The following is a 25,755-nucleotide window of genomic DNA, read 5'->3' on the forward strand; positions in this document are numbered from 1 at the left end:
TATGGACGAATCTCACATATATAATGATGCTTATACATGATAGATATATATCTAGATCGATTGATCGATCGATCGATAGACAAAGTTCAAAAACAAGCCAAACTAATCAATGGTGCTAGAAGTCAGGACAGTGGTTCTCCTTGGGAGGAGGTAGTGACTAGAAGGAGAACATGAGGAGCGCTGATAATGTTCTATATTTCTTGATCTGGTTACAATGATCTGTTCTCTTTGAAAAACCATCAAGATATTATTTGTGTCCTTTACTGCAGTGTGCTAGATCTCAATAAAAAGTAATGAAATTAATATTCCTTAAAGACCCAATAGCAGAAAAAATACAGCATCTTAAAAGGAGGAGGTTGCTGGGGGCACCTGGGTGTCTCAGTCGGTTAAGCGTCCGACTTCCACTCAGGTCATGATCTTGCCATTCGGAGTTCAAGCCCCACATTGGGCTCTGTGCTGGCAGCTCAGAGCCTGGAGCTGCTTCAGATTCTGTGTCTCCCTCTCTCTCTCAAAAATAAACATTTAAAAAAAATTTTTTAAAAAGGAAGAGGTTGCAGAGATAAAGCAAATAAAGGTATCTCTTCATGATATAATTTTAGGCCTTAAAGTCTAAAGAGCAGAAGTTGGAGAACCTTCCTGGCCTTCAAATTACACCACCTGAAAAGGCAGCTATTTCCTCTCCTATGTGTAAGATGACCTCTCATCTAAAGTACATGTACTCTAGAATATGACACAGTATAATTTCAAATTCTCACTCTCAGAATGATGAAGTACCAGAGAAAGTATGAAAGTGAAAACAACACTTGGTGAATATATCTGAATGGCTGTATTGCATGGGGGAGAGGGATGATTCTGGGGGCAGTTGTTGCATTAAATATTTGTAAATACTTCATTCTAAAATAAATTAGAGGGGCGCCTGGGTGGCTCAGTCAGGTAAGCATCAGACTCTTGATTTCGGCTTGGGTCATGAACTCGTGGTTCATGGGTTCGAGCCCCACATGGGGCTCTGTGATGACAGTGAGGAGCCTGCTTAGGATTCTGTCTTCCTCTCTCTCTGCCCCTCCCCTGCTCACTCTCTATCTCTCTCTCTCAAAATAAATAAATAAACATTAAAAAAATTTTTTTAACATATTAGAAGCCTTTGAAGGTGAGGCTAGTGTTCTTACATTACATCATATGGTTAAACAGATGAGCTGGGTTTCCTTTCTAAGCCAACACAGCAGTAACCCAGCACAGCTATTGTCAGCCATCTCATTATAATGACTTTCCTTTGTACTTTCACAAAATAGCTGCCAGACAATGAGCGGTAACTCCTGAGTCTGTACATTCAGACACAGGCAGAAAAAAGCCTACCAGACATTCAGAGACTTTATTGCCCATGCACTTTATTACCATAAAGACCCAGATGATTTTTATTTATGTTTAACCTACGCATGTCAGCCCATTTTCTAGATGGAACAAATTATTCAAATACTAAGATCATCTAGGAACCTATACCATATTCACTAAAAGTACAGTGGCAAAATATCAGGATATTTATGGCTTTGAAAAGTTCCCTGCCTACTAACTACCCACAAGACACTCCAAAATCATTATTTTACCAGGACAATTTCCCCAGAAGACTGCTCAATGACTGCTTATTTATTAAAGAAACACACTTGTACAAAAATTTCAAAACATTCGCAAAATATCATTGTTCTTATCACTCAATAACAAATGTATCCTCATAAGAAACAATGTAAGGGGTGCCCGGGTGGCTCAGTCGGTTAAGCATCTGACCCTTGATTCCAGCTCAGGTCATGATCTCATGGCTTGTGGGTTCGAGCCCTGCATTGGGCTCTGAGCTTAGAGCTCAGAGCCTGGAACCTGCTTTGATTCTCTGTCTCCCTCTGCCTCTCTGCCTCTTCCCCACTCGTGCTCTGTCTCTCAAGTCTCTGTCTCTCAAAAATAAATGTCAAAAAAATTAAAAAGAAACACAACTTAAATCATTAAATTTCTCAAAAAATACACGGTAACTCTTGGGAACTGCATGCTGATTTTGTAAGTAGTAGTTCTTTCTCAGGCACTCAGCTCTCTTTCCCGCTAATTCACCTCTACTCCCCCGTCACATCTCAACTTAGGACTTGCTTTCTGTCAGAAACCTTTCCTAGCCATCCTCTCTTAACTGAGATAAATAATACTCCTCCATGTTTTCAAAAAATCCTGTTGTTCCCTGGTACTATGATTGTATGTGTCAATTATCCTAGTCTCCCTCCAGCTCATGTAGTTGACCAGACAGAAGTTAGAAACCCCTGCAGATGATGCAGTTTAATACTGGATAACATAATTTGGCATAAATCAAGAGGATCCAGCTCTCTTCTCACGTGCACGTACCCACAGAGATGAAGTGTTAATTCATCTGGTCACAATTCAACTGAAACATAAACTTGGTTTGACAATCACTCAGTAACTCATAAAAAATATTTATACTGTGAAGTCAGTTTTTTCCCCAAAGATTTGAAACAGCTCAGGCAGTCAACATTCCAACCAAAGTTTATGGTTCTGATAATTATGTCACATGCTTTCCCTAAAAATATAGGCTCTAGAACTTTGTTTATTCAATTATAAGGCCTATCACTGACCTCCACTAGACCTCTAGCGAATATTTAATCAGTAGAAGGAAGGAAGCTGAAGGAAATGTGACGTAAAGGGAGGCAGCACAATGCTGTAAAAGAATGGGGCCCTCTGGTTTTCCCAGTCACTACCAGCCTAGGGGCCTAGAGCAAGTTCCTCAGCCTGTCTGAACCTCAGTTTCCCTAACTACCAAAGCAGCACGTATCTTACCTTGTAGCACTGCTATCAGGGTAAGAAAAAATGTACATCACGCATCCAACACGCTACTTGAATCACAGGTGGGTACTGAATAACTGATGCCTCTTATTTATTAAAGAAACACACAGATACAGGGAAATTTCAACCCACATGTAAACTAGCACCACTCTTACTCCTACCATGAAACTCTTAATTTTGTGATCAAAGTTTAAAAACTCCCTTTTTGCAAAAGTATCTAATGACCAACTTTATAACTGTTAAAGATAGGTACACGTGGGTTCATTATACAACTCATCTGTACTTTTGTAAACATATAAAATCAATGTTAGAGAATCTGGGTACCTCCATTCTTGTTGCTTCAATCATTTTAGTTATGAATTAACCAATGACCCTTCAATCTAGCCTTCTCCTAAACCAAAAAAAAAAAAAAAAAATCCAAGAGTTAACAAATGGTTTGGAGGGTGTGACATGCTAGCTGAACTAGAGACCTTTAAAGTTAAAGCATACACTGACGACTAACTGTTCTACGCTAAATGTATCTGAGAACAAACCATGACTCTTGACTTGTAACTTGGAGACACATCTCTACCATCTGGCCTGTCAAAGGTGGATTATTCATTACTCAATGCGATAGACATTTGTTGGACTTCTTTGGATGAAGCACTATGCTACGGACAATAGAAAATAGATAAATGAGGGGCGCCTGGGTGGCGCAGTCGGTTAAGCGTCCGACTTCAGCCAGGTCACGATCTCGCGGTCCGTGAGTTCGAGCCCCGCGTCGGGCTCTGGGCTGACGGCTCAGAGCCTGGAGCCTGCTTCCGATTCTGTGTCTCCCTCTCTCTCTGCCCCTCCCCCGTTCATGCTCTGTCTCTCTCTGTCCCAAAAAAATAAATAAATGTTGAAAAAAAAAATTAAAAAAAAAAAAAAAAAAAGAAAATAGATAAATGAAATAGTTGAGTGACTTTGCCTACCAAATACTCCTAGTTTTGTGTGACGTGTAACTGCACCCTTGCCCAAATCTCTCTCCTGCTAACCAGACCTTAACCATCATCTCCTATCTCTCCAGGTCATTTCCTCTGTGGCCCTGATCCTCTGTTCCTTTGCCCCTGTTGTCATACTTGCTGAGCAAGACTTCAAACCACCCCTGCTCATCCCACCCCACATAGCCATACTAGCTTCTTAGCCAGTTCTTGAAAACCTCAGGTACACTCCTGCTTTTGTACCTTCCTGTTTCTTGGCCTGCAACAGTCCTTCCCCATATAGGTACATAGCCTGTTCCCTCACTTCTTTCAATTATCTGTTCAAATGATTTCATCTATGTGACTACCAGAGAAAAACAGCAACCCAGCCTGCCAGATACTCTCGGATTCTGCTTTATTTTACTCCATTATCTTTATTACCATCTAACATAGTCCAATTTATCATCAATTCTTTATTTTTGAAGCAGAGAGAGAGACTGAGAGAGTGGGGAAGGGGCAGAGAGAGAAGGAGAGAGAGAATTTTAAGCAGGCTCCATGCCCAGCGTGGAGCCTGACACAGGGCTCAATCTCACTAACCGAGAGATCATGAAGTGAGTCAAAGTCAAGAGTCAAATGCTTAAACCAGTGAGCCACCCAGGCACCCCCAATTTATGATCAATTCTAACTCGCCTTCACTTTGTAAGATGAACTTTAATTTTAGAAATGTTAAGATCGATAAGGTTCTATAACTTTTGACCACCAGGTGGCAGTCATCAAGAGTCACTGTCTCTACAAGCACAACCTCAAAAATAGTTGTTAATACCAGCTCTTTTAAGTTAGGCACACTGTTGGCACTACCCATGCTGAGTTTGACTGGCATTTAAAATCTCTCTCTTGGTGTAAACTGAAACAAACAAAAAACCCTGTACATAATATCTATCAAAATTTTAAATTCAAAAGATTGAAAGAGCAGCAAGTGATTGCAACAATGTGCAATAACCCAGAACTCTCATAGACTGTTGGCCAGACTGCAAATGAAACAATAATCTGGGAAAGCTGTCTGGCATTATATACTCAAGGGGGTCACATGCATACTCCCTGCAGGCCCACTCCCAGATATGTATCTCAACAGAAACGCCCACACATGTTCAACCAACAGATACACAGGAGAATATTCACACCAGCACTATTCATATTAGCTCAAAACTAGAAACTAACCAAAAGCTTATCAACAGAAAAATGGATAAATTCTGGTACATTCACATAATGCAATATTATAAACAAACTACAAATATACCTACAATATGAATGACTTACAATATACAGTTGAGACTCTTATAAAGTGGAAGTCAGACACAAAAGAGTGCATACTGTATGATTTCATTTCTATAATGCTTAAAAAGTAGGTAAAATTAATTTATGATGTTAAGTCAGGACAGCAGCAGTAACTGAAGAAGGCATGAGAGGGCTTCTGGGGCACTAAAAATATCCTATCTCTTGACCTGCGTGCTGGTTACATGAATTTCAGAAAATTCATCCAGTTGTATACTTAAGATATGTAAACTCTTCTTTATGTACGTTAAGTTTCAATAAAAAGTATTGTTTTTATGTAGACAAGAAGACATAGACACAGAGCAACAAATCATGAATTTGGTATTAGAGAAGCAAGTATTTGTCGATGAAGAAAAAACCCTCATCCATCCTTTTCTATAAGATGCAATGAAATTCCCACAGATTAAGGAAGCGTATTTATATTTTATTACCGAGATACCTACAAAAGATTCCATCACAGGTCAAACAGTACACCTAAAGGAAGGAAAGACTACTAAATAAATACCTTGGAAAGGTAAAAGAAATTTCAAAGTAACAAGAAGCTAGGAAGATTGAATCAAAACTCATCCAGGACTATTACAAAAGCCCTGTGTTTCAGTTTAATTAGAAGTGCTTATTTTTCTTGGTGAACATGAAAAAATGGTAAATCTTACAACTAACAACTTGGATTAGGCTATTTTCTCTTTTCTTACTTGTTTGCCAAATACAAACTAAACACAATACAATGACTACAGAGGTTGTAAAAATGTCCCTGCCTTTATAAGGTTTATCATATATATTAAAGAAGCTAAAATAACCATATGAACAGCTCTTACAGCTTTAGAATGATACTGGCGGGGGGGGGGGGGGGGCGCACCTGAGTGGTTCAGTCAGTTAAGCATCCGACTTCAGCTCAGGTCATGATCTCACGGTTCATGAGTTTGAGCCCTGCCTTGGGCTCTGTGCTGACAGCTCAGAGCCTGGAGCCTGCTTTGGATTCTGTGTCTCCCTCTCTCTCTGCCCCTACCCTGCCCGTGCTCGCTCGCTCACTCTCTCTTTCTTTCAAAAATAAATAAACATTAAAAAAAAGTTTTTTTTAAGAATGGTACTAGTAGTAGAAGTATAAAGTTTTGTTTTCTCAGAGCACACAAAAAGGGAAATCTCTTCCTGCTAATGTTACAAATTATAAGAAAGCTTTTCAAAGCATCCAGACTGTGCTGTCCAATATGCTATCCATTGGCCACTTGTGGCTATTTAAATTAAAATTAAATAAAATTTAAAATTTAGTTCCCCAGTATTACTTAACCGCATTTCAAGTGCTCAGCAGCCACATGTGGCCAGTGACACATGTACTGGGCAGTGCACAGAACACTGTATTCCAGAGTCAGAAAGATGCACAGATAGGTACCTAAGGACAGCTTAATCTAATATTTGGGCAAAAACACTTTTCAACCCTGTAGCCATTTTTCCATATTTCCTTTGACATCACAATGGCAAAACCGGCCACTCTGGTCTGGGGACCAAGCTAAAACTATAAACCTAGGGAAAAGAGCTGAAGCCTTAAAGTTACAGGAGTAAAAACGAATATTCACAAGCTCACCAGAATTCAACTTAGTTCACCAAAGTGAAAATTTACCCAAAGCTTCAGCTAGAAATAAATGAAGCATTACCTTGCCTAATCTTTAATAGCTAATTGAAGACTGGGGGTGCAGGATATAACTTCGAAGTCAGTCAATAAACGTACTACTAGAGGAGTCTATTCATTAAGAAACATTTGCTGAGCACCTTCTATGTGCCACACATAACCGGTAACCAGGAGGAATAAGAGCATTAAGTCACTAACTCTATTCAGCAAACATTACAGTAGCTTAAGAATCACAAACTCCTGGGGCCCCTGGGTGGTTCAGTTGGTTAAGTGTCTGACTTCGGCTCAGGTCATGATCTCGCAGTTCATGAGTTCAAGCCCCGCATCAGGTTCTGTGCTTACAGCTCAGAGCCTGGAGCCTGCTTTGGATTCTGTGTCTCCCTCTCTCTCTCTACCCTGCCCCCGCTCACATTCTGTCTCTGTCTTTCAAAAAACAAGTAAAATGTTAAAAAAATTTTTTCTAAATCACAAACTCCTAAGCAGGGAAAAAAACAACAAATTCTGCTTATCTGTGGTTCTTCAGAAACGCAAGGAGAGAAGTGACAATGTGCCATTTCCAGCATATTCTCTGAGAGTTGTTGATTCCTATAGTACCCAATGTCCATTAATCTGAACTAGTCACAATGATTTAGCAAAAGGCAAAGAAGGAAGAGTCCTTTCCAAAAAAAAAGAAATGAATTGCAGTTTATCAAACCTATATTAAGCTATTAAAGAAAGAACAACCCTTGCCAGAAATACCATAATCTCAAAGCATATCCTTAAAAGGAAACATCAACAAATCAACATTTATCAAACAACTCCCAAGAAGTACACTGGGAGCTAGAGGAACATAAAGATAGTCAAGCAGTCTCCACCTCCCAAAGCTTTCATCTTCTTTGGGAGATGAAACATTCATGAACAATTACAATGTAAGCAAATGCTGTAAGTGCTATACCCATGAAACAACTGCAGTACTAACTGTAAGTTGAAAGGACTTTGGAAGTCTTTTGTCCAAACCTCTCCCTTGTCTGAAATCCATTCTACAATATTTTTATAAAACATGTATTCAATCTAAGTACACCAGGGATGAAGATATCACAGCCACACAGGCAATTCAGAAGCAATGGAAGCTAGGAGCCAAAAAGAGGCGAAGAGTTTACATTCAAAGAGATGATGTTTAGAAATAAGAACTTGAAAGTCAAATGACAGCAAGTAAATGCAAAACCAATTATGAAGAACGATACACTAAAGGAGCACTATTAGCACAGGGTCCATTATGGCACAAATCCAGAGAAAAAGCAATGGGACATTGTAAAATCATTCCCGACAAGAGTTCTGATTATCAAAGGGGGTGGGAGTAGAATAAATCAAGGTGAAATTCTATTCTATCTGCCCCTTAAACCACCCACTCTTCCCTAGCTCTCCCTGCTCTGTAGGACACTTTTATTTTCACCTGAGCCAAGAGAGGAAGAGAAACTGGTATTGACTCATTAGCTACTATACGTCAGGCAGGAGTTCATATGTCATTTAATATATGTAGAATAAGAGCGATACTGGGGATTTGGAGCTCCTCCGAGGTGGGCTCAAGGAAACAGACCTAGAAGCCAAATTTATTATGCTATTTTAGAAACATTTAGAAGGCAGCTTAACAAAGGGGAAAGAGTAGCAGAGACCTAAAGACAGAGGTCTGTACTTGGGATCTGGTCCTGCATGTGACTGCAAAACTTGTTGGGCCTCCCTGGATGTCATTTTCTTAAGACCTACCCCATCCACCTTACAGAATGTTCTAAGAACCAAAATGGAATACATACGTAAAAGGATTCTGTAAACAAAACACATCATTGATATCTATTTATTCATCTAACAAGTATTTGCTGAACATCTATAATATTCTAGACTCTGGGCAAGGTCCTTGCTCTCATGGTTGTGTTCTCTAGTAGCTGGGAGATAGACAACCAACACAAACAAATGAGTGAATAAGAATTTCCAAGAGTGATAAATGCTCTAAAGAAAATAAAACAGGTGATGCAAAAAGAGTGACTAGGAGAAAGGGAACCACTTTCAATGGAATAGTCATAGAAAGCCTAGCCAAAGTTCTATCACTGAGACCTCAAAGACTTCTTCAGCGAAATAAAGAGCTGGGGACATAAGAAATAAGACAAGCTTAGCATGTATGAAGCACTGAACAAATGAGGTATGTCTGGAACACAGTAGGTAAGGAAAAGTATTAAGAGATAAGGAGGGAAAAGTGAACACGGGCCAAATCCGGTATGGTCTTGGACCATTAAAAGCATATGATAATTACCATAAAGCTCTTTTTTTTACCAACATGGCCCAATAAACGGAGCCATTCATACAAATATCTCAAGTACACATTATCAAAAGTAGGACGCTTCCAACTTTCTAACTTAGCAATGACATCACTAAAAAATAAGTGGAAGGATCTATACAATGGCCCTAACATGAAATTTGTAAGAACTATATCTAAACAAAGACATCATTTATTATGTTTGGTTAACACAAATAGTCAAAAAAACAAAAACAAAAACAAAAACAAAAAAAAAACCTCTACAGTAAATAGAACTGACAGAATTATAGAATTTGAGTTAAAAAAATTTTTGAAGTTTTAACAGAGAAAATATCAGTTCCTTCAGCAAACATTTATCAAGCACCTACTATGTGCCAGGTATTTTCTAAGCACAAAACATACAGCAAAATAAATCAATGAAAATTTAAGCAATAAGTAAGCGAAGATTTAACTGTAGAAGTATCATAATACCAGAACTGAATTTGAACTTCTGCCTCAGCATTTTCTGAAACAGGAGTTGTAGGGTTGGTCAGTGTACCTGTCAGAAATCAAACTTACCAAGGAATTCTTAATCACTTCACTTCTATAAAATTCTGGAAAAGAAGAAAAAAAACAATAAGTGATATGAAAGAAAATAAGCTCATTAACTCTTAATCCTGCAAATTTTTAACATTTGTTCCAGTAAAACATTTATAATATTTTCAAGGGATCTAATTTCCCTATATTTTCTACAAAAATTATTTTTCTGCAAAAAAATAAATAAACATAAATTAAAAGATTTTAAAGGAAAAAAACATTAATAAAGAAAAATCAAAGCTTGTTAAGATTTAATTTAGTAAATTTTACCCCAGATACAAATTTGAGCCCTTAGAAGTTTAGACTTTCTTCTCTCCTACCTTATGGCCACTCTGCAAAAACTGATTCCATCTGCTCTGTTTTTCTCAAACATCTCTAATATGATCATCCATCATAGTACTGTGGAACGGACAATGATCTAGCAACCAGGTAACCTAAGTTCTACTTCTATCTGTCATTAACATTCTGTCTCTTTATTTTTTTTTTTTTAATTTTTTTTTTTTTCAACGTTTATTTATTTTTGGGACAGAGAGAGACAGAGCATGAACGGGCGAGGGGCAGAGAGAGAGGGAGACACAGAATCGGAAACAGGCTCCAGGCTCTGAGCCATCAGCCCAGAGCCCGACGCGGGGCTCGAACTCACGGACCGCGAGATCGTGACCTGGCTGAAGTCGGACGCTTAACCGACTGCGCCACCCAGGCGCCCCAACATTCTGTCTCTTTAATCTCCTTGGGCCCATTTCTCATTAGACAACTTAGAGAATTAGACTAATGAGCGAAGGTCCTCTTGCAAGCTTTGAAATTTCATGATTCTACAAACCTTCATGCGTATTGTACATGTTAACAAAACCTGAAGGCACAATCAAGAGAGAAATGTCTCAGATATTCACACAAACATCGCCTCTTCTGACCCTGCTGAAGTCACCATTGTGATGCTCTGTCTCTCAAGAGCTTACAAGGACCCCAGTATCCTTGTGTTGCTATAAGAGAAATTTCCCAGGTGTGATGCACATACCACTGGTACTTGAGATGATTTTAGGTGATACACGGACACACTTTTTTCTTACGTATTTGAATTTATGTTTCATATATTCATCAACCCCCAATTGTAAGCTCTGAAAGGACAGGAGCAATTGTTTTGTACAACTGCTGTCTCCTCAGCACGTAAAACCATTCCTGGCACAGAGCAGACACTCAATAAATATTTCGTAATTAAATGAACAATTTTACTTAGACATAAGTTTAAAAATAAGGAACTTAAACATATAAAGTATGCAACATTATAGATGAAACTCAAATATAGTGAAACATGTCAAAGAAGTCCATGACTGAAGCTTAGGACTAGTCAGGCAATAAATGAATAGCAGGCCTATGCACACATAAAACTCCAATGGGTAAAGCACTTCTTGATATACTACTTATATTACTGTAGGTTTGTCTTTCTTAAAAAAAATTAAAAAGATAAGGATGATCATTTTATTCCGTGGAGAGATAGTCACAATGTATTAAGTAGGGGAAAAAGTTCCAAAATAAAATTTACAACAGGATCCAAATGTTTATAATTATGTTAATAATGTTTATCTTAAGTGATAGAATTAGGCTGCTAACTTTTTCTACTTGGCAGTTTCTATTTTTCTATTTTGAACAATTATTTAAAATAAGAAAAGGAATAATTCTGGGGTGCCTGGCTGCTCAGTCAGTCAAGCGTCTGACTTTGGCTCAGGTCATGATCTCGCGGTTCATGAGTTCAAGCCCCATGTCGGGCTCTATGCTGACAGCTCAGAGCCTGAAACTTCAGATTCTGTGTTTCCCTCTCTCTCTGTCCCTCCCCTGCTCTCTCTCTCTCTCTCTCTCAAAAATAAATGAACATTTAAAGAAAAAAAAAGAAAAGGGGTAATTCTAATTGTTTTTAAAAGGACTCCTCTGCTGATGAACATTCAGGTTACTGGTAATTTTTAGATATTTCAAGTAAGTTATAAATAAACAATCATTTAGAGATATATATTCTAGACCCTTGAATCTATAAGATAAACATTTAGAAGTAAAATGCAAGATTAAAGGAAAAATAGTTTGTGTTTAATAGATATTACCATGTTGTTCTTTAAAAGTACTGTACCAATTTACAATCTTACTCGTGAAAATCCCAACATTAGACAACCGTAAGTATCATTCTTTTCATTTTTCCCATATGATTAATCAATTACTCCAACCATAAATTAACTATAAAAGTTTATGTGTGTAGGTGTGTGTGTGGGTGTGGGTGTATTCTACTTTACGTCTAGCATGTTTATTTTTAGGGGGAGAAACTAAAAGGGCTTAAAAAATGTTTTTTTATTACAAAGTACTTTTATGTTATACTTTATTTTTGTATTGTTTGAATTTATTGCAAGCATGTACTACTTTAAAATCAATGGGAAAAAAAGATATTCCTCTTTTCTTTGGAGAGAATTCCTCAATTTAATCTGCAAAGTGTCTAAATTAAACAGTTCCCAAAATATATATCTTTAGCTCTCAGAGGAGTATCACTATTTCTTCCAAAACTCTGCTGACGAAATATATGTATAAAAGAAACTAAACAATAGGCTTTCTCCATTAGACCTTCAAAACAGGCTTGCTAATTTAAATGGAGAGAGGTCAACAAAAAAGCCACATACAAAATCATGGAGTACAGGGCAATGTCTAACATGGGCCTACACTGTTCACCATTCTGTTACACCTAAAATAGTTTCAATAAAATTAGCAGCATGATGCAAAACAAAATAGTGAATGGAGGAGAATTCAGAGCCAAAACATAGTTCCAATCCCCAATCTACCTATCAGCTTTATCCTGGACAAGTCAATTAACCTTTTGGGCCACATGGTTCCTTCACCTTTCAAAGGACAATGACACATGGAAGATAACAAGATTACTGTGAGGCTCAAATGAAATAGCGAATCAAAAACACTTTATAAACTATAATTTTTATTAATTTTTATTAACTCAATTTAAGCAAAACTATTCGACAAGTAAATTTTCAAGTCATCCAAGACCTATTTCTACATGAAAGGGACGATTAGATACAAATGCTTCTCTATCCATGCTAAGTAAGACCTAAAAAAAAAAAAAAAAAAAAAAAAAACAAAAACAAAGCAATTAGAGAATGTAGAGCATGGTTTCAATGGCATGTTTTGGCTGTTATGCAGCATTCCATTCATTCAACAAATGCTTTTTTTAGTACCTCAACCTCACTCATAAAGGAGGAATACAAACTTAAAGGTTACTATAAAATTATTTTTCACCTATCAGATCGGCAGAAATTCCAAAGTTTGATTGCACAGTCTATTGGTGAGCCTGTAAGGGAAAAGCCACTCATACAGACCAAGTGGGAATGTAAACAAAGACAGTTTTGCAATATCTACCAAAACTGTAAGTACGCATTCTTTGTACTTCCACTTCTTGGAAATTTACCCCATAGCTAAACTAGCACTCATACAAAATAACGTACTTATGAAGTTAGTCAAAGCAGTACTGTGCATATGACAAGAACCACCTAAATGCCCACCAACAGAGGCCAGTTAAATAAATTCTGGTACATCTATTCAATGCAAAAATATTCAGAAAAAAAAATTACGGAAGCTCTCTGTGAACCAATATGGAAAAACGTCTAAGGCATTTTAGGTGAAAAATGGAAAGCACAGAAATATATGTAGTTTTGTACTATTTTTAGTTGTATTTGCATAAAGAATCTCAGAAAAGAGAAACAAGAAATGTAGAACAGTAGTTTTTAGGCTGGGGTAAAAAAACTAGGGAATGGGACAGGTGAAAGAAAGAGTTTAAGCCTTTATATATATTTTGAACCATGACTGCATTAGCTATTCAAACAATTAAATGAAAAAAATATACGAGGGTTTACTATGTGCCAAGCACTGTTCCAAGTGCAGTGAACAAAACCAACCTAAAATCTTCTGGATTATATAGAGTTAATCTTCTGATGTATTCAAAATAGCTGGCTGGCATTCCAGGAGAGGACAGGCACTCAACATTTTGTGGGTGAAAAAAGAACTATGTCTAAAGAACAAAATTGATTTTATAAAAATTCCAAGTTCAAGAGGGAATCACAATTAGAACCTAGCTCTTCATCCATTAACACAAGGCTTTGTTCTTTGGGGATGTGACGATTTGAACTACCTAAAAAGTAGGCAATCTCCCAAGAGCACTAAAAGATGTCAAAAGTCAAAAAAATCTCACACATAACTTCTTAGGATCTGCTGTGAATTCAGCCAACATAAAAGAATAACTTAGAAATCAGTATTTCAAATATTCTCCCCCGTAAAAAAAAAAAACAAAAACAAAACCTTTCTTTTAAAACTAAGAAATGATGCCACTAAACAGGTGGTACAAGTGGTTTTGTGAGAAGAACCAAATGGCCCTCTATCGTGGCATCCTACACCGAGGGCCACATAATGATCAGGAAATGAATATCTGGGCTTCTCATCAGAGGTCCAATAAGGTAAGGCGGATTAACTAGGCTTCCTAAGGAAAGAGCTTCCCAGTTCCTCCTATGGTAGTTAAAAGTTATAAAGTCTGACTTGTGTGCCCAAAAGAGGACCATAGATAGACTTCATTCAACCATGACATTTTGGAGTAGGCATTAACTCTCAGAATTATCAGTTCACTTATTTTAGGAATAAATTAAGCAAAGCTCACAAGAGGAACTAAATGTCCTAGCCCAGGGACTTGCCAATTAGTGACAGACTCCACCACTAACAGAGACTTCCCTGTGGTCTATACCTATGAGAATGAGCATTTCATTGAGGGAACTTTGTAACTTCTAAACTCAAGATGTAATCTGAGCTAGAAGGGAAAAAAAAAGTCATTTTGTTTCCATGGCATCTCTTAGACAACTTTTTTGCAAGATGGTCATCAACCAGACCCATGACTACTCTCTTCTTAGAAACTACTACAATTGTTTAAAAAAAAAAAAAAAGGGGGGGGGGTGCCTGGGTGGCTCAGTCGGTTAAGCATCCAACTTCGGCTCAGGTCATGATCTCGCAGTTTGTGGGTTCAAGCCCCGCATCGGGCTCTGTGCTGACAGCTCAGAGCCTGGAGCCTGCTTCGGATTCTGTGTCTCTCCATCTCTCGGCTCCTCCCCTGCTCATGTTCTGTGTGTCTCTGTCTCTCAATAATAAACAAACGTTTAAAAAAAAAAAAAAAAAAACTACTACAATTGTTAACATTACAAATCACCAAATACCTAAAATGTGCTAAGTACTATGTGAATTACTATTATCAAAGAGAACACTGGACCAAGAACATATAAATTTTATGAAGATAATCAAGGACTAATTATATAGAAACATATCAAAAATTTTAAACGCTCTGGCATTGTCATATATTGCTAATGATAAAACCAGTTAGTGAGCAGGAGACCAAATGTATTAAGGTCTGAAAAAATGCTTATACCCCTAGGACAAATAATAACCAAACTGTTCCCTTTTCCTTCTGGACACATAGGAAGACAACATATCCCAGTCCTTTCTTCATCTAAAAAGGACTACACTACTGATTTATGGCCAATGGAATGTGATGGAATTTATGGGGGCCATTTCTGTTATAAAAATCTCCCTCAAATGATCCTCCTCTCTTGCCATGCCCCAAGTCATGTATTGATGATAGCAGCATTCCAAAATAGAAGAAGCCTGGATACCCGAGTCACCACTTAGAGGACAACTGCCAATACCCTGCCTGATAAAGAACACCTGCGTTGGACTTAGTGTAAGAAATGTATTATGTTATGCCACCGAGATTTGTGGTATTTGTTATAGTAGCTAGCATTAATCATTCAGATTAATATAACTGTTTTTTAGAAATGCAATATTTACAATGAAAAGTAAGAATGAAATAAAATTATATGACAATGGCAGAATTTAGAGTCTTTTTTCTCACCCTTAAAAATTATTTTAACTCTATTTGCGTTGTGCTACCCTATATAATTCCTGACTGAATCTCCTAATGAGCATATACTGGTATTGAAATTTAAAAAAAAAAAAAAAAAAGGTGTTAAATGACTACTATTTTAATAATGGTTTTTAAAAGTAATTAAAACCAAAAAGATAAGACATTGTTTGAATTTTTCATCTTTCTTTGCCAGAGGACAAAATTCAAATAAGCCTTTAGTACCTCTAATTAAAATAACGCCACTTTTGGTTAATATAAATAGACCTTCAATCACATCTTACCAAGTGTTATCACCTTATCTCAGTTGTTCCTCACAAATATCTGTCTTGCCAATTTCATAAGGCATCATCTCCACTTTACAAATGGGAAAAGTGCGGTTCAAAAAGACATGATCTTTGTCCAATGTCACACAGCTAGTAAATGGCTGAGCTAGACCTACTATGCATGTATTTGCAATCCTAATCCAATATTCCTGTCATACACCATGCTTGTTCTCTTCTACCATCCAACATAGGTCAATGGATTATATCCAAGTACCTTTCGTCCAATATGTATTCAAAAGGTGCTTGTGATTTTGAATCAAATATTTGGTCTACTCTCAGAACTGTCACTTATGGAGCAGTCCACAGTACAATGGGTACAAATGAATTCAAGGAAACCATGGCATTCTTCTAAAAATGACGCCATATATACACAAGGAATTACCGATATGAGAAGACATAAACTGGTCCTAATTTTACCATAATATTTCAACAATTATATTTTAAATTTTTTTTTTCAACGTTTTTTATTTTTTTATTTTTGGGACAGAGAGAGACAGAGCATGAACGGGGGAGGGGCAGAGAGAGAGGGAGACACAGAATCGGAAACAGGCTCCAGGCTCTGAGCCATCAGCCCAGAGCCCGACGCGGGGCTCGAACTCACGGACCGCGAGATCGTGACCTGGCTGAAGTCGGACGCTTAACCGACTGCGCCACCCAGGCGCCCCAACAATTATATTTTAAAGAAAACAAAATTAGTACTGTATGCTGGACTCATATAGTATATTTTAATGATACCAACTAGAATAAAAACATTAATAGCTAACATGCATAAATAAATGATAAATTTATCAATTTAAGAACTATCCAAAAGCCCTGTTTCTTTTATATATGATATATGTAACTACTGCTCATTAAATATTTTCAGACAGCATGACAATTTTGCTTCCCAATAAGCAATAATAGCAAAGCGAGGGTACTGTTACTCACTTGTATTACAAAAGAATAAAAATGAGATGTAACAATCTGTAGGCAAGTCCACAGATTCTCTTACCTTTGTATATCTTTTCGGTATTACACAAGTGAAGTGTGAAGTAGGTGTCAAGGAGCTGATGGCCATTTCTATTAACAATATTCCGGGCAGCAATGTTCCGAAGGTGTCTAAGACGCCGCTAAAAATTAACAACAAAAAAGAGGGACATGTTCAGCTTTTTCCTCATAAAACTTTCTGAAAGTTACAATCCAAAAATGAAATACAGTTAAGCTATCCCATTTATTTGTTAACCCAGCAACCTTAACCCAGTCTCTTATTTATGATTTAGTATCCACTCTGTCAAATAGGAATTATACCTGCCCCATCTCCTTTATGGGGTTGTGAGCACGAAATGACAACAAATATAAAATATTTTCGAAAAGCATAAATGTTATATAAGTGCTATTTACCTGTAAAGAGCATTAGTATTTCCTGGAACATAAACCAAGTAGTAATTTGTTTTCTTCCCTTTGGAAGGATACCGGAGACATGCAAGTCCATCTCATACCAACAGACAAGCAGTTTTTTGTTTTGTTTTTTTTTTAGATGAGTGTATTTTATTTTTTTTTTATGAAATTTATTGACAAATTGGTTTCCATACAACACCCAGTGCTCATCCCCAGACAAGCAGTTTTTACATACATATACTCCAGCTGTTTGTTCAGTCTAGATGCCAGATCATCTGTACGACCAGGAAAAGATGCTTAGCCAAAACACAACTCACTGGTCACTCCAGCCAGCCAGTAACCCAACTGTTGTGAGCTGAAATTAAATCCTCACCTGACCAACAGCCACCCAATCTCTTTCCTGATCAGGCCTCCTTCCCAACAACTTCTCCAACTAAGATGCACAAATCATTTGGAGCCCCAAGTGTTGAAAAGGCAAATGCTCCATAAGCAACGGTAGAAATCAACAAACTGGAAGTTAACAGCCAGCCAAGTAATAGCATACCAAAAAGAGAAGATGTTGGCAATGCTCAAGTCTGTGCCCATCAGATTCATTCCCAAAGGCTAGTTCCCTCTCAGATAATTATTTTCAGACTTAAAAACAGATATCAAGTGCTCAGTTTTATTTTTTAACTTTTTTTTAATATTTATTTATTATTGAGAGACAGAGAGACACAGAGCATGAGCAAAGGAGGGGCAGAGAAAGGGGGAGACACAGAATCCGAAGCAGGCACCAGGCTCTGAGCTGTCAGCAGAGAGCCCGATGCAGGGCTCAAACTCACAAACCGTGAGATCATGACCTGAGCTGTCAGACACTTAACCGACTGAGCTACCCAGGCGCCCCAAGTGCTCAGTTTTAAAAAATGCTTACAGCTCTCCCTTCAGGCTGAAAGACAGCCCAATCTACTAAGGTAAGACCATCTTCAATTACATGTCCAGCCAGCCAGAAAAGTGCAGTTCTTTCTTTCCATGCACATACCAACCTAATCTTTTCTCCCAATCTAGCGATTAAGATTCTTTAATAGGGAAGGTTATTGTCTAATAAATTGGTTTAATCCTCTAAGTATGAAAAGCCCCAAATATATTTATGAAAAGTTCCTAGGGCTTACTCTAAAAGACTCATTTTTCTACAATCTGCCAATGGTTTCCATTTCATACCCTGGATCACAGCAACTATCTCCTCCTATATATTTTTTATTAGCCCTCTCACTCAAGATTTTAAATTAACAGGAACCACTAATTACCTATATACAATAACCACATCTATTTTGCTGTAAGATTGCGATCTTGATCTTCTGTTCGAAGACCTGAAAATATTACCCAAAGTCTCTAGAATGAAGTACAAACTTTCCATATTGCTTTCAAAGCCCTACACAATCTGACCTCTCCACATCCTATCCTTATTTTAGACTAGATCTTCCACATAGCCAACCCCTCAGTCACACATGAATGCTTAAGATCCCATGAAAAAGATAATGCACGTTCCTAGCTCCAGGCTTTTGTTAATTCTAGCCCCGTCGATCTAAAATCCGTTTTCTTAAAGGAGATCCCATTTCTACTTCAAAGTTTAGGAGAAAAGATTCCTCCTTCCTGAGTCTCTAACTGAAATTAGTTGCTCCTTTATTTGAATAAATAAGAAATTTGCTTCTTCTCTCCTAGAGCACTTATATCATTCAATCTAGTCTTAAAAGTCATTGGTTAGTTATCTTCCCTATTAATCTAAGAGGAAAAGACGATGACAGAGACAATTACCATCACTACACTATCAGCACTTATTAAATGCTTACCATGTGCCATGCACTGTGCTAAACACTTCATACATATGATCTTATTTAACCCTCATAACAACCCCATGAGGTTAGGTTTTACTCATTATTGTGATTCATCTCTTTATCCCAACATTCCTACAAAACCAAATATAAAACAATAAATAATAAATGAGCAGGATATCTCAAAAGAAGGAAGGAAAGAAGGCAGAGGAAAGCAAAGGGATTATACCTATATACATAGGTATATACCATACACTATCTCCTATATATGTGTGTGTATATATATATATACATACATACATGTATGTGTATATATATATACACACACACACACACACACACATACACACACACACATATGTGTGTGTGTGTATGTATTTATAATTATAACTGATACAACTTGGTCTTTACACTCCCCTATTGCTATAGGGGACAGAGCAAGCAATGATCTATCCTTCAACTCAAGAGAATAATTTTATGACAAAATAATAATAACGGAACAGACTGCTTTACAAAGCAATGTGCAAGGCTTAGACAGAGACTGAATCTACAGTGGATACATAGATATTGGTGAAGAGATCTTTCTACTATCTAGGAAGTTGGCAAAACCAGCTTCAAGACACCTTCTGACTCCAAGCTCTAGATTCTAAAATCAGTAATGGAGTCTACAAACATTCACCCAAGGTATCAGTATTGTTTCCAAGCTTCCCTCCACTCACACAGATAAAACAGAACTGGCTACATCGCAGCATTTTATAAGAAGATTCACAACAACAACAACAAAAACTCTTCCACAAATTAACCAACTATAAAGCACTGACTTTGGGTTGTACAACTTTTTACCTTTTCCCTTATTTTATTTATTTCAAAAGCAGTAGGTAAGTATTCTTATTACACCGTGATTAAACTACAAGATGCTCCCAGCAGCTAGAACAAAGGAAATTAACCATTTATGAGTAAATTATTGATGTCATCTTGGTGAAAAGGCAGTAAATGTACACATGAACCCTCTTATGCCCTTTGTCTTGACTTCCTCTTTAATGACATTCATTCCAATTTTATCATAGAGCTGCTTATTACTCCCCTAATGTTAACATTAGGGGAAACTGAATGAAGGCAATTCTCTGTATTATTTTTGCAACTTTTCTATAAATTTAAAATTAGTCCAAAATAAAGTGTTTTTTTTTTTAAGCTATTGCCTTTTTCAGAGTTAGGAGGTGGGTAAGTAGGACAAAAAGACCACCAGTAAGACAACATTCACAAGCACTATGTAAGTGGAGCTCTTCTCCATTCCCACCATTCACCTCCTCCCTTTAGTCCCCACCCCCCTTCTGTCTTCCTCTCCTCCCCCTAAGACTTCATGCAATTTAAATGAAACACTGGAAGGTTAAGCCAGAAACTCATAAAAATGATTACCTATGGGGGTGAGAGCAAGCTGAAGGGAATACAGATGAAAGCAACACTTCCCTGATACTTGTTTACATACTTTTGACTTCTGTACCATATAAGTGTCTTACATACTCAAGAAATAAATAAGAAAAAGTTTAAACTCAACTAAACTTAGTCCAAAGTGTAACAGCAATACCAAAAATTACCACCAGTTTTAGGATATATCATCTACCTTCACCCAAACTATTACCCTATGATCCAATATTATATTAAAGTATTGAAAAAATCAGAGTGACTTAAAGGATCCTTTCTTGTCTTCAGTTCCCCCATAAGAGCTATACTTGCAAAACGTAGAAATAGGGTTAGTTCCAGATATTTGTCTATCTTCCCCAACAATAATATAAATTCTAAGAGGAAAAGACTATTTTATTTATAGTTGTATCTCCGGCATCTAGATGACTACCTAGCAAATAGCAGGCACACAGTGTTTTTTGATTGAATTCATAATTCTCCAGTGAATTAACCCAGTGAAGAATGTCTTGGTATGGCACAGGCCTTGCAATAGTCCTCAATGGCCTGGAAACCTTAGATCCTGACACCCACCCACCAGACAGTGAGAAAATACAGAACTTAGAACTGAAAGTGGGGTAAAGCCTTAGCAGTGATTCTACTACAGCAAATCCTCAAGACTCACCTACATTCAACTGCTCTAGACTTTATAGCCTAGTGGTAGTTCATGGCCTGGTGGCACCAATAAGCATAAATACACTCCTTTTGAGCTTGGCTAAATAGAATTAAACATCAGACTTTCTCTTCAAATGGCCCACCTAAAGACAGTTAAAAATCAAATCCGTCTTATGATCTAAATTATCTCAAGCATCTCAGGAAAATATAAATATTCTGAGTAATTAAAATTTACACAGACTTTTGAATTATTCTTTTTTTTTTTTTTTAATTTTTTTTTCAACGTTTATTTTTTTGGGGGACAGAGAGAGACAGAGCATGAACGGGGGAGGGGCAGAGAGAGAGGGAGACACAGAATCGGAAACAGGCTCCAGGCTCTGAGCCATCAGCCCAGAGTCCGACGCGGGGCTCGAACTCACGGACCGCGAGATCGTGACCTGGCTGAAGTCGGACGCTTTAACCGACTGCGCCACCCAGGCGCCCCGAATTATTCTTTATAGTAACATCCTATGCAGTTTTCTTTATCAGCAATCTCCTTAAACTTTGTCAAATGTTCTATGCCTTCATGGTTATAAAACACTTTGCGTATCATTCTTCAGCAGTAGTTTGGCAACAAAGTTGTGCTCTAAAAACATCCACTTCTAAAACTAAAGCTGAACAGATTTTAATCTTTAAACTGGAAGTAACATGGCTTAAAATCTTTGAAACTCAATCTATAAAACATCCTGTATAGACATTGAAAACATTCACTAACATATAAATTAAAATCTATTCAGTTTTGATTTCGAGGATTGATAGATATAACTGGAGCACAACTCTACTATCTGAGATGCTGGTGGTGAGGAAAAGACCAGTATTGCCCCAAATCCCTTAACATTTTAACAAATCTTTCAGATATAAATTCCTAAGTGGCATGTATTGTAGATTTGAAATGTTTGCTTTATAGTTAAAAAAAAAAAAAGAATAAGAAGAATTACTCATTAGTCATGACTGTAACTGGTGCCTCTAAAGAACCTATAATGGTTGTTTCTCTTGTTAATACTACTAACGCTGTTAGAAAACTGCTTCAAAACCTAACAGTAGTCTAAAGAAAAGTTTTGGGGTTTTTTTGTATTTTTTGCTTGTTTTGTCATGCTCAGCACCTATCTGATTAAAACAAGGCCAAATAAAAGTGCAGATTTTCCTTTACAGAACCACTCTCTCCTACTATCAATCTATATCCTTCCTGTAGAATTAACTCTCTTCCAACTTCAAGGATATTCACATGATGACTCAGATCATGCCAATCAGCACATTTCATCCCCCTGACCATAACATATGACTCAGTTAGGACCACTGAAAGACTCAGAAATTATATTAAATTTTTGAGAGGTTTTTTTTGTTTTGTTTTGTTTTTTCCCCTCACTGGCCCTGAATCTGGAAGAATACAGGGTTAGAGATGCTGGCAGCTGTCTTTCCATCACAGTGAAACTGAAGAATGAAACCAACAAGGAAGAGAGCAAAATAAGACACGTGCGATTCAGGTCCTGCCGAAAATTGAAGTCTCTGGATCAAACCATACCTAAAATGAGAACTACAATGACAACCACGAGCCGAGACCCTATAAAACGGTCAAAGATTACAACTAGGGGGATTTAGACTGTGATTTTTTTATTTAGAATTTACCCCATAACAAGTTAATAGGTAAAGAGTAACATTCTAATTTAGTGGCAAGTTACAAAGAAATGTCTCATTTTGTTAACCATCCCCATGTTTTAGAAAATAATTATCTCTGGCAGGTCAATCCATTTTTGTTGATACAATTTTGAACCTCAACATGGGCAACAGCACAGCTTTAAAAACAGTCAAATCACACCCCAGAACGAAGAGAAATCCAAAGCAATTTTCAGTAGTGAAATAGGTCACTGGGGTGCTATATTCCTCCCAAGTTTCGCCATTCCTTGCAGGCATCTAAAATGTTCTGACTTCTGAGGTATAATAATGACCAAAGAGAACTAATGTGTCTTTGATCTTGTTCCTCATCACTGCCGTAAAGTGACTCAGGGAGGCTGATGGCCAACAGGAGGAGGACATGGCTCCCATTCACCCTTCCTTCCCTGTCTGTAACCCTTGCTTCAAAAACAAAAGTACTATGGTTCTTAAATATAGCCACCCCACGCGTCCCGACCATCACCAAACTAAATAACCATCCCATACACACCTTTTATGACTTCTAAAGAGATATCTTCAAAACAAATTTTGAGTCTAATTTGCTTAATCTACAAGAGCTTTTATAAAGCAATAATATAATCAATAATCTATAGCCCAATAGAAAAGGGGGCCAAGGATATAAAAAGGCAGACCACAGAAAAAGACATGGAAATGGTCAATAAACATATGAAGAGATGTGTAATCACACTCATAATTAAGATATGCACAACAATCACTCCACCTTATGGCAGACTAGTTTCCAAACAGTTTCCAAACAATGGTTGCACCAATACATCACATTCCGCATGCTCTGTTACAATGTGATATTGCCACCCCTCCATTAAAAAATGGGACCTATGTTCCCTCCCCCTTCCACGTGGTAAGGCCTGCGACTATGGTAGAAATTAGACTGCATGACTTCTGAGGCCAAATCATAAAATTATCTAGTTCTCTTAGAACCCAGTCACCCGAATGCAAGGACAGCAGGCAGCTATGTGAAAAGGACTTCGTAGTTCTTCTCCACAGCCTTGAGTGAGATCCCAGCTATAGCCAGACTTGTAAGTGACCATGTCAGCCCCCAGCCTTTGAGCCACCAGAAATGACATCAGGTAGAGTCAAGCTGTTCCCACCATGACCAAACCAAACTGCTGAATTACAAGCAAAATAAATGATGATGTTGCTTCATGCCACTAAATTTTTCTTCTTACCTAGCAATAGAAAATGAAGAGATCTATCTGATTAAATAACCTGTTTAGTCTTTGTCACAGTTGATAAAAGTAAGGAAAATTATGCTAGAGGAAATATAAACTGGTTCAACTTAGAGGGAGGGCAATTTAGCCATAATTACTAAATTTTAAACTGTATATAATATTTGACTAAGCAATTCCACAAGTCAAAAAATGCATGCAAATATGCTTATTCTGATATTGGCTCTAAAAGCAAAAATTTAATAATCACTCTTAAATTGTGGTACATTCATACAATGGAAAACTATGTATCCATTTTTTAAGAAGTGCTAACATGGAACACAAAAGAACATGAAATTTTAAATGTTTGCATGAAGAAATATTACTATATACCCTGAATGATACAGATAAAGGGATGCCAACTTATTCTATAAAGAGACAGAGAAAAAATTATTTTAACTTTTTCATGGCATATCGATTCTCTTCATGTTCTTGTTTGTTTGTTTACAATCTCTTAACCATGGTAACCTCTCTTAGTCTCCTCAGTTACAAAAGCCAGTGACTACTGGCCAGTTTGCTAACCTCTCATGTTGATAATCACAGACACTATGAGATAATTTTTTTAAGGAGCATTTGGTTTAGAAATGTAGTCAAACTTGTTCTGGACAGCTGCCCCCTTTCCTATCCTCAATTCATTTCTTTTTTCAGGTCAGGCATTTGTTCTTGGCCTAGGAAGAGGCTAAATGCCATGGAGGAATAAGGCCCAGGTTGTTTCCAGTAAACTCAGGTTACCACTATTTTGGTGCACTTTTTTGAGGGACAACAAAAGCAAACCTGGGAGAAGATTAGTTTTCCACATTCCCACAGAAGGTAAAAATGTTGAATTACTGAATTCAGAACTTAAGCTTGATAAATTAGATCAGTCTTTTTAAAAAATACAAAAGCTCCTTCTATATTATAGCACTCTCAGTCACCTATTCTTTCTAATCTTTTGATCCCACCTGAAAGACTCCCTGTGAAAAGTTTTGAAAGAACCCAAAAATGCTTTATTTAAAACTAGTGCTTGGTGCTACTGCCTACAAGCAAGTAGCACCAACAGCCAATGTTACAGATTTGAACAAACAACCCACCAATTCTAATCTCTCATAAAATACATTATAGCTCCTATCCCTGAGAGTTCTCTGTGACGCACATCACACAACCTTGGAATTAAAGCCTTTATTCTGATTCCACTCTGCTCTCACTCAGTTCTAGAATGTAATTCAGTCATTTGGTAAGCACTACTAAATTATAATACAGGCTTCTTCACAGGAAAAGACAAAATATATCTCTGAACTTTCTACATTTCTTATACATTTTGGCTCTGGGTGTTTAATCTCCACCCGATCCATCCCCAATCTCGGTGGAAGGTCTAAACTTGCCCGTTTTCCTCCATGTTTCCCTCTGGGAAACAAGCCTTTGTAGTGACAGGTCTAGCACTGTTCTCTGCACGTCTCTCTCATCCTTCCTCTCTTGTTCCCTTCTTTCTTCTATTTTATCTTGCTGGTATTTCCCTCCCAGACCATGCCAAGAAATGTGGGGAGACAAACATGGCATTCCCTAATTTCAGAGTATGTAAACCCACTAAAGAACTGGAGTTTGTGCACACAAAAAACCCAATCTGAGGTAAAACTATCCAGCAGTACACTGTCAATGAGCATGTATTACAGAACTGTTATTCTAGACATGTAAGACCAAAGAAGAAAGACACAGAGTTACCTAGAAGATAAAA

General features: G+C 37.4%; 1 protein-coding gene across 1 annotated transcript in view; it reads right to left on the reverse strand.

The window, feature by feature from the left end:
• UVRAG (UV radiation resistance associated) overlaps positions 1-25,755 on the reverse strand; it is a 297,766-nt gene that overhangs the window by 248,332 nt on the left and 23,679 nt on the right. Inside the window, exons 2-3 of the mRNA XM_047877056.1 lie at positions 16,842-16,959; positions 9,572-9,606 (exon numbers count right to left, since the gene is read on the reverse strand). Of these exons, the coding sequence (XP_047733012.1) occupies positions 9,572-9,606; positions 16,842-16,959 (153 nt within the window). The remainder of the gene's footprint in view (positions 1-9,571; positions 9,607-16,841; positions 16,960-25,755) is intronic.

Source organism: Prionailurus viverrinus, chromosome D1, assembly GCF_022837055.1.
Source record: "Prionailurus viverrinus isolate Anna chromosome D1, UM_Priviv_1.0, whole genome shotgun sequence".
NCBI lineage: Eukaryota > Metazoa > Chordata > Mammalia > Carnivora > Felidae > Prionailurus > Prionailurus viverrinus.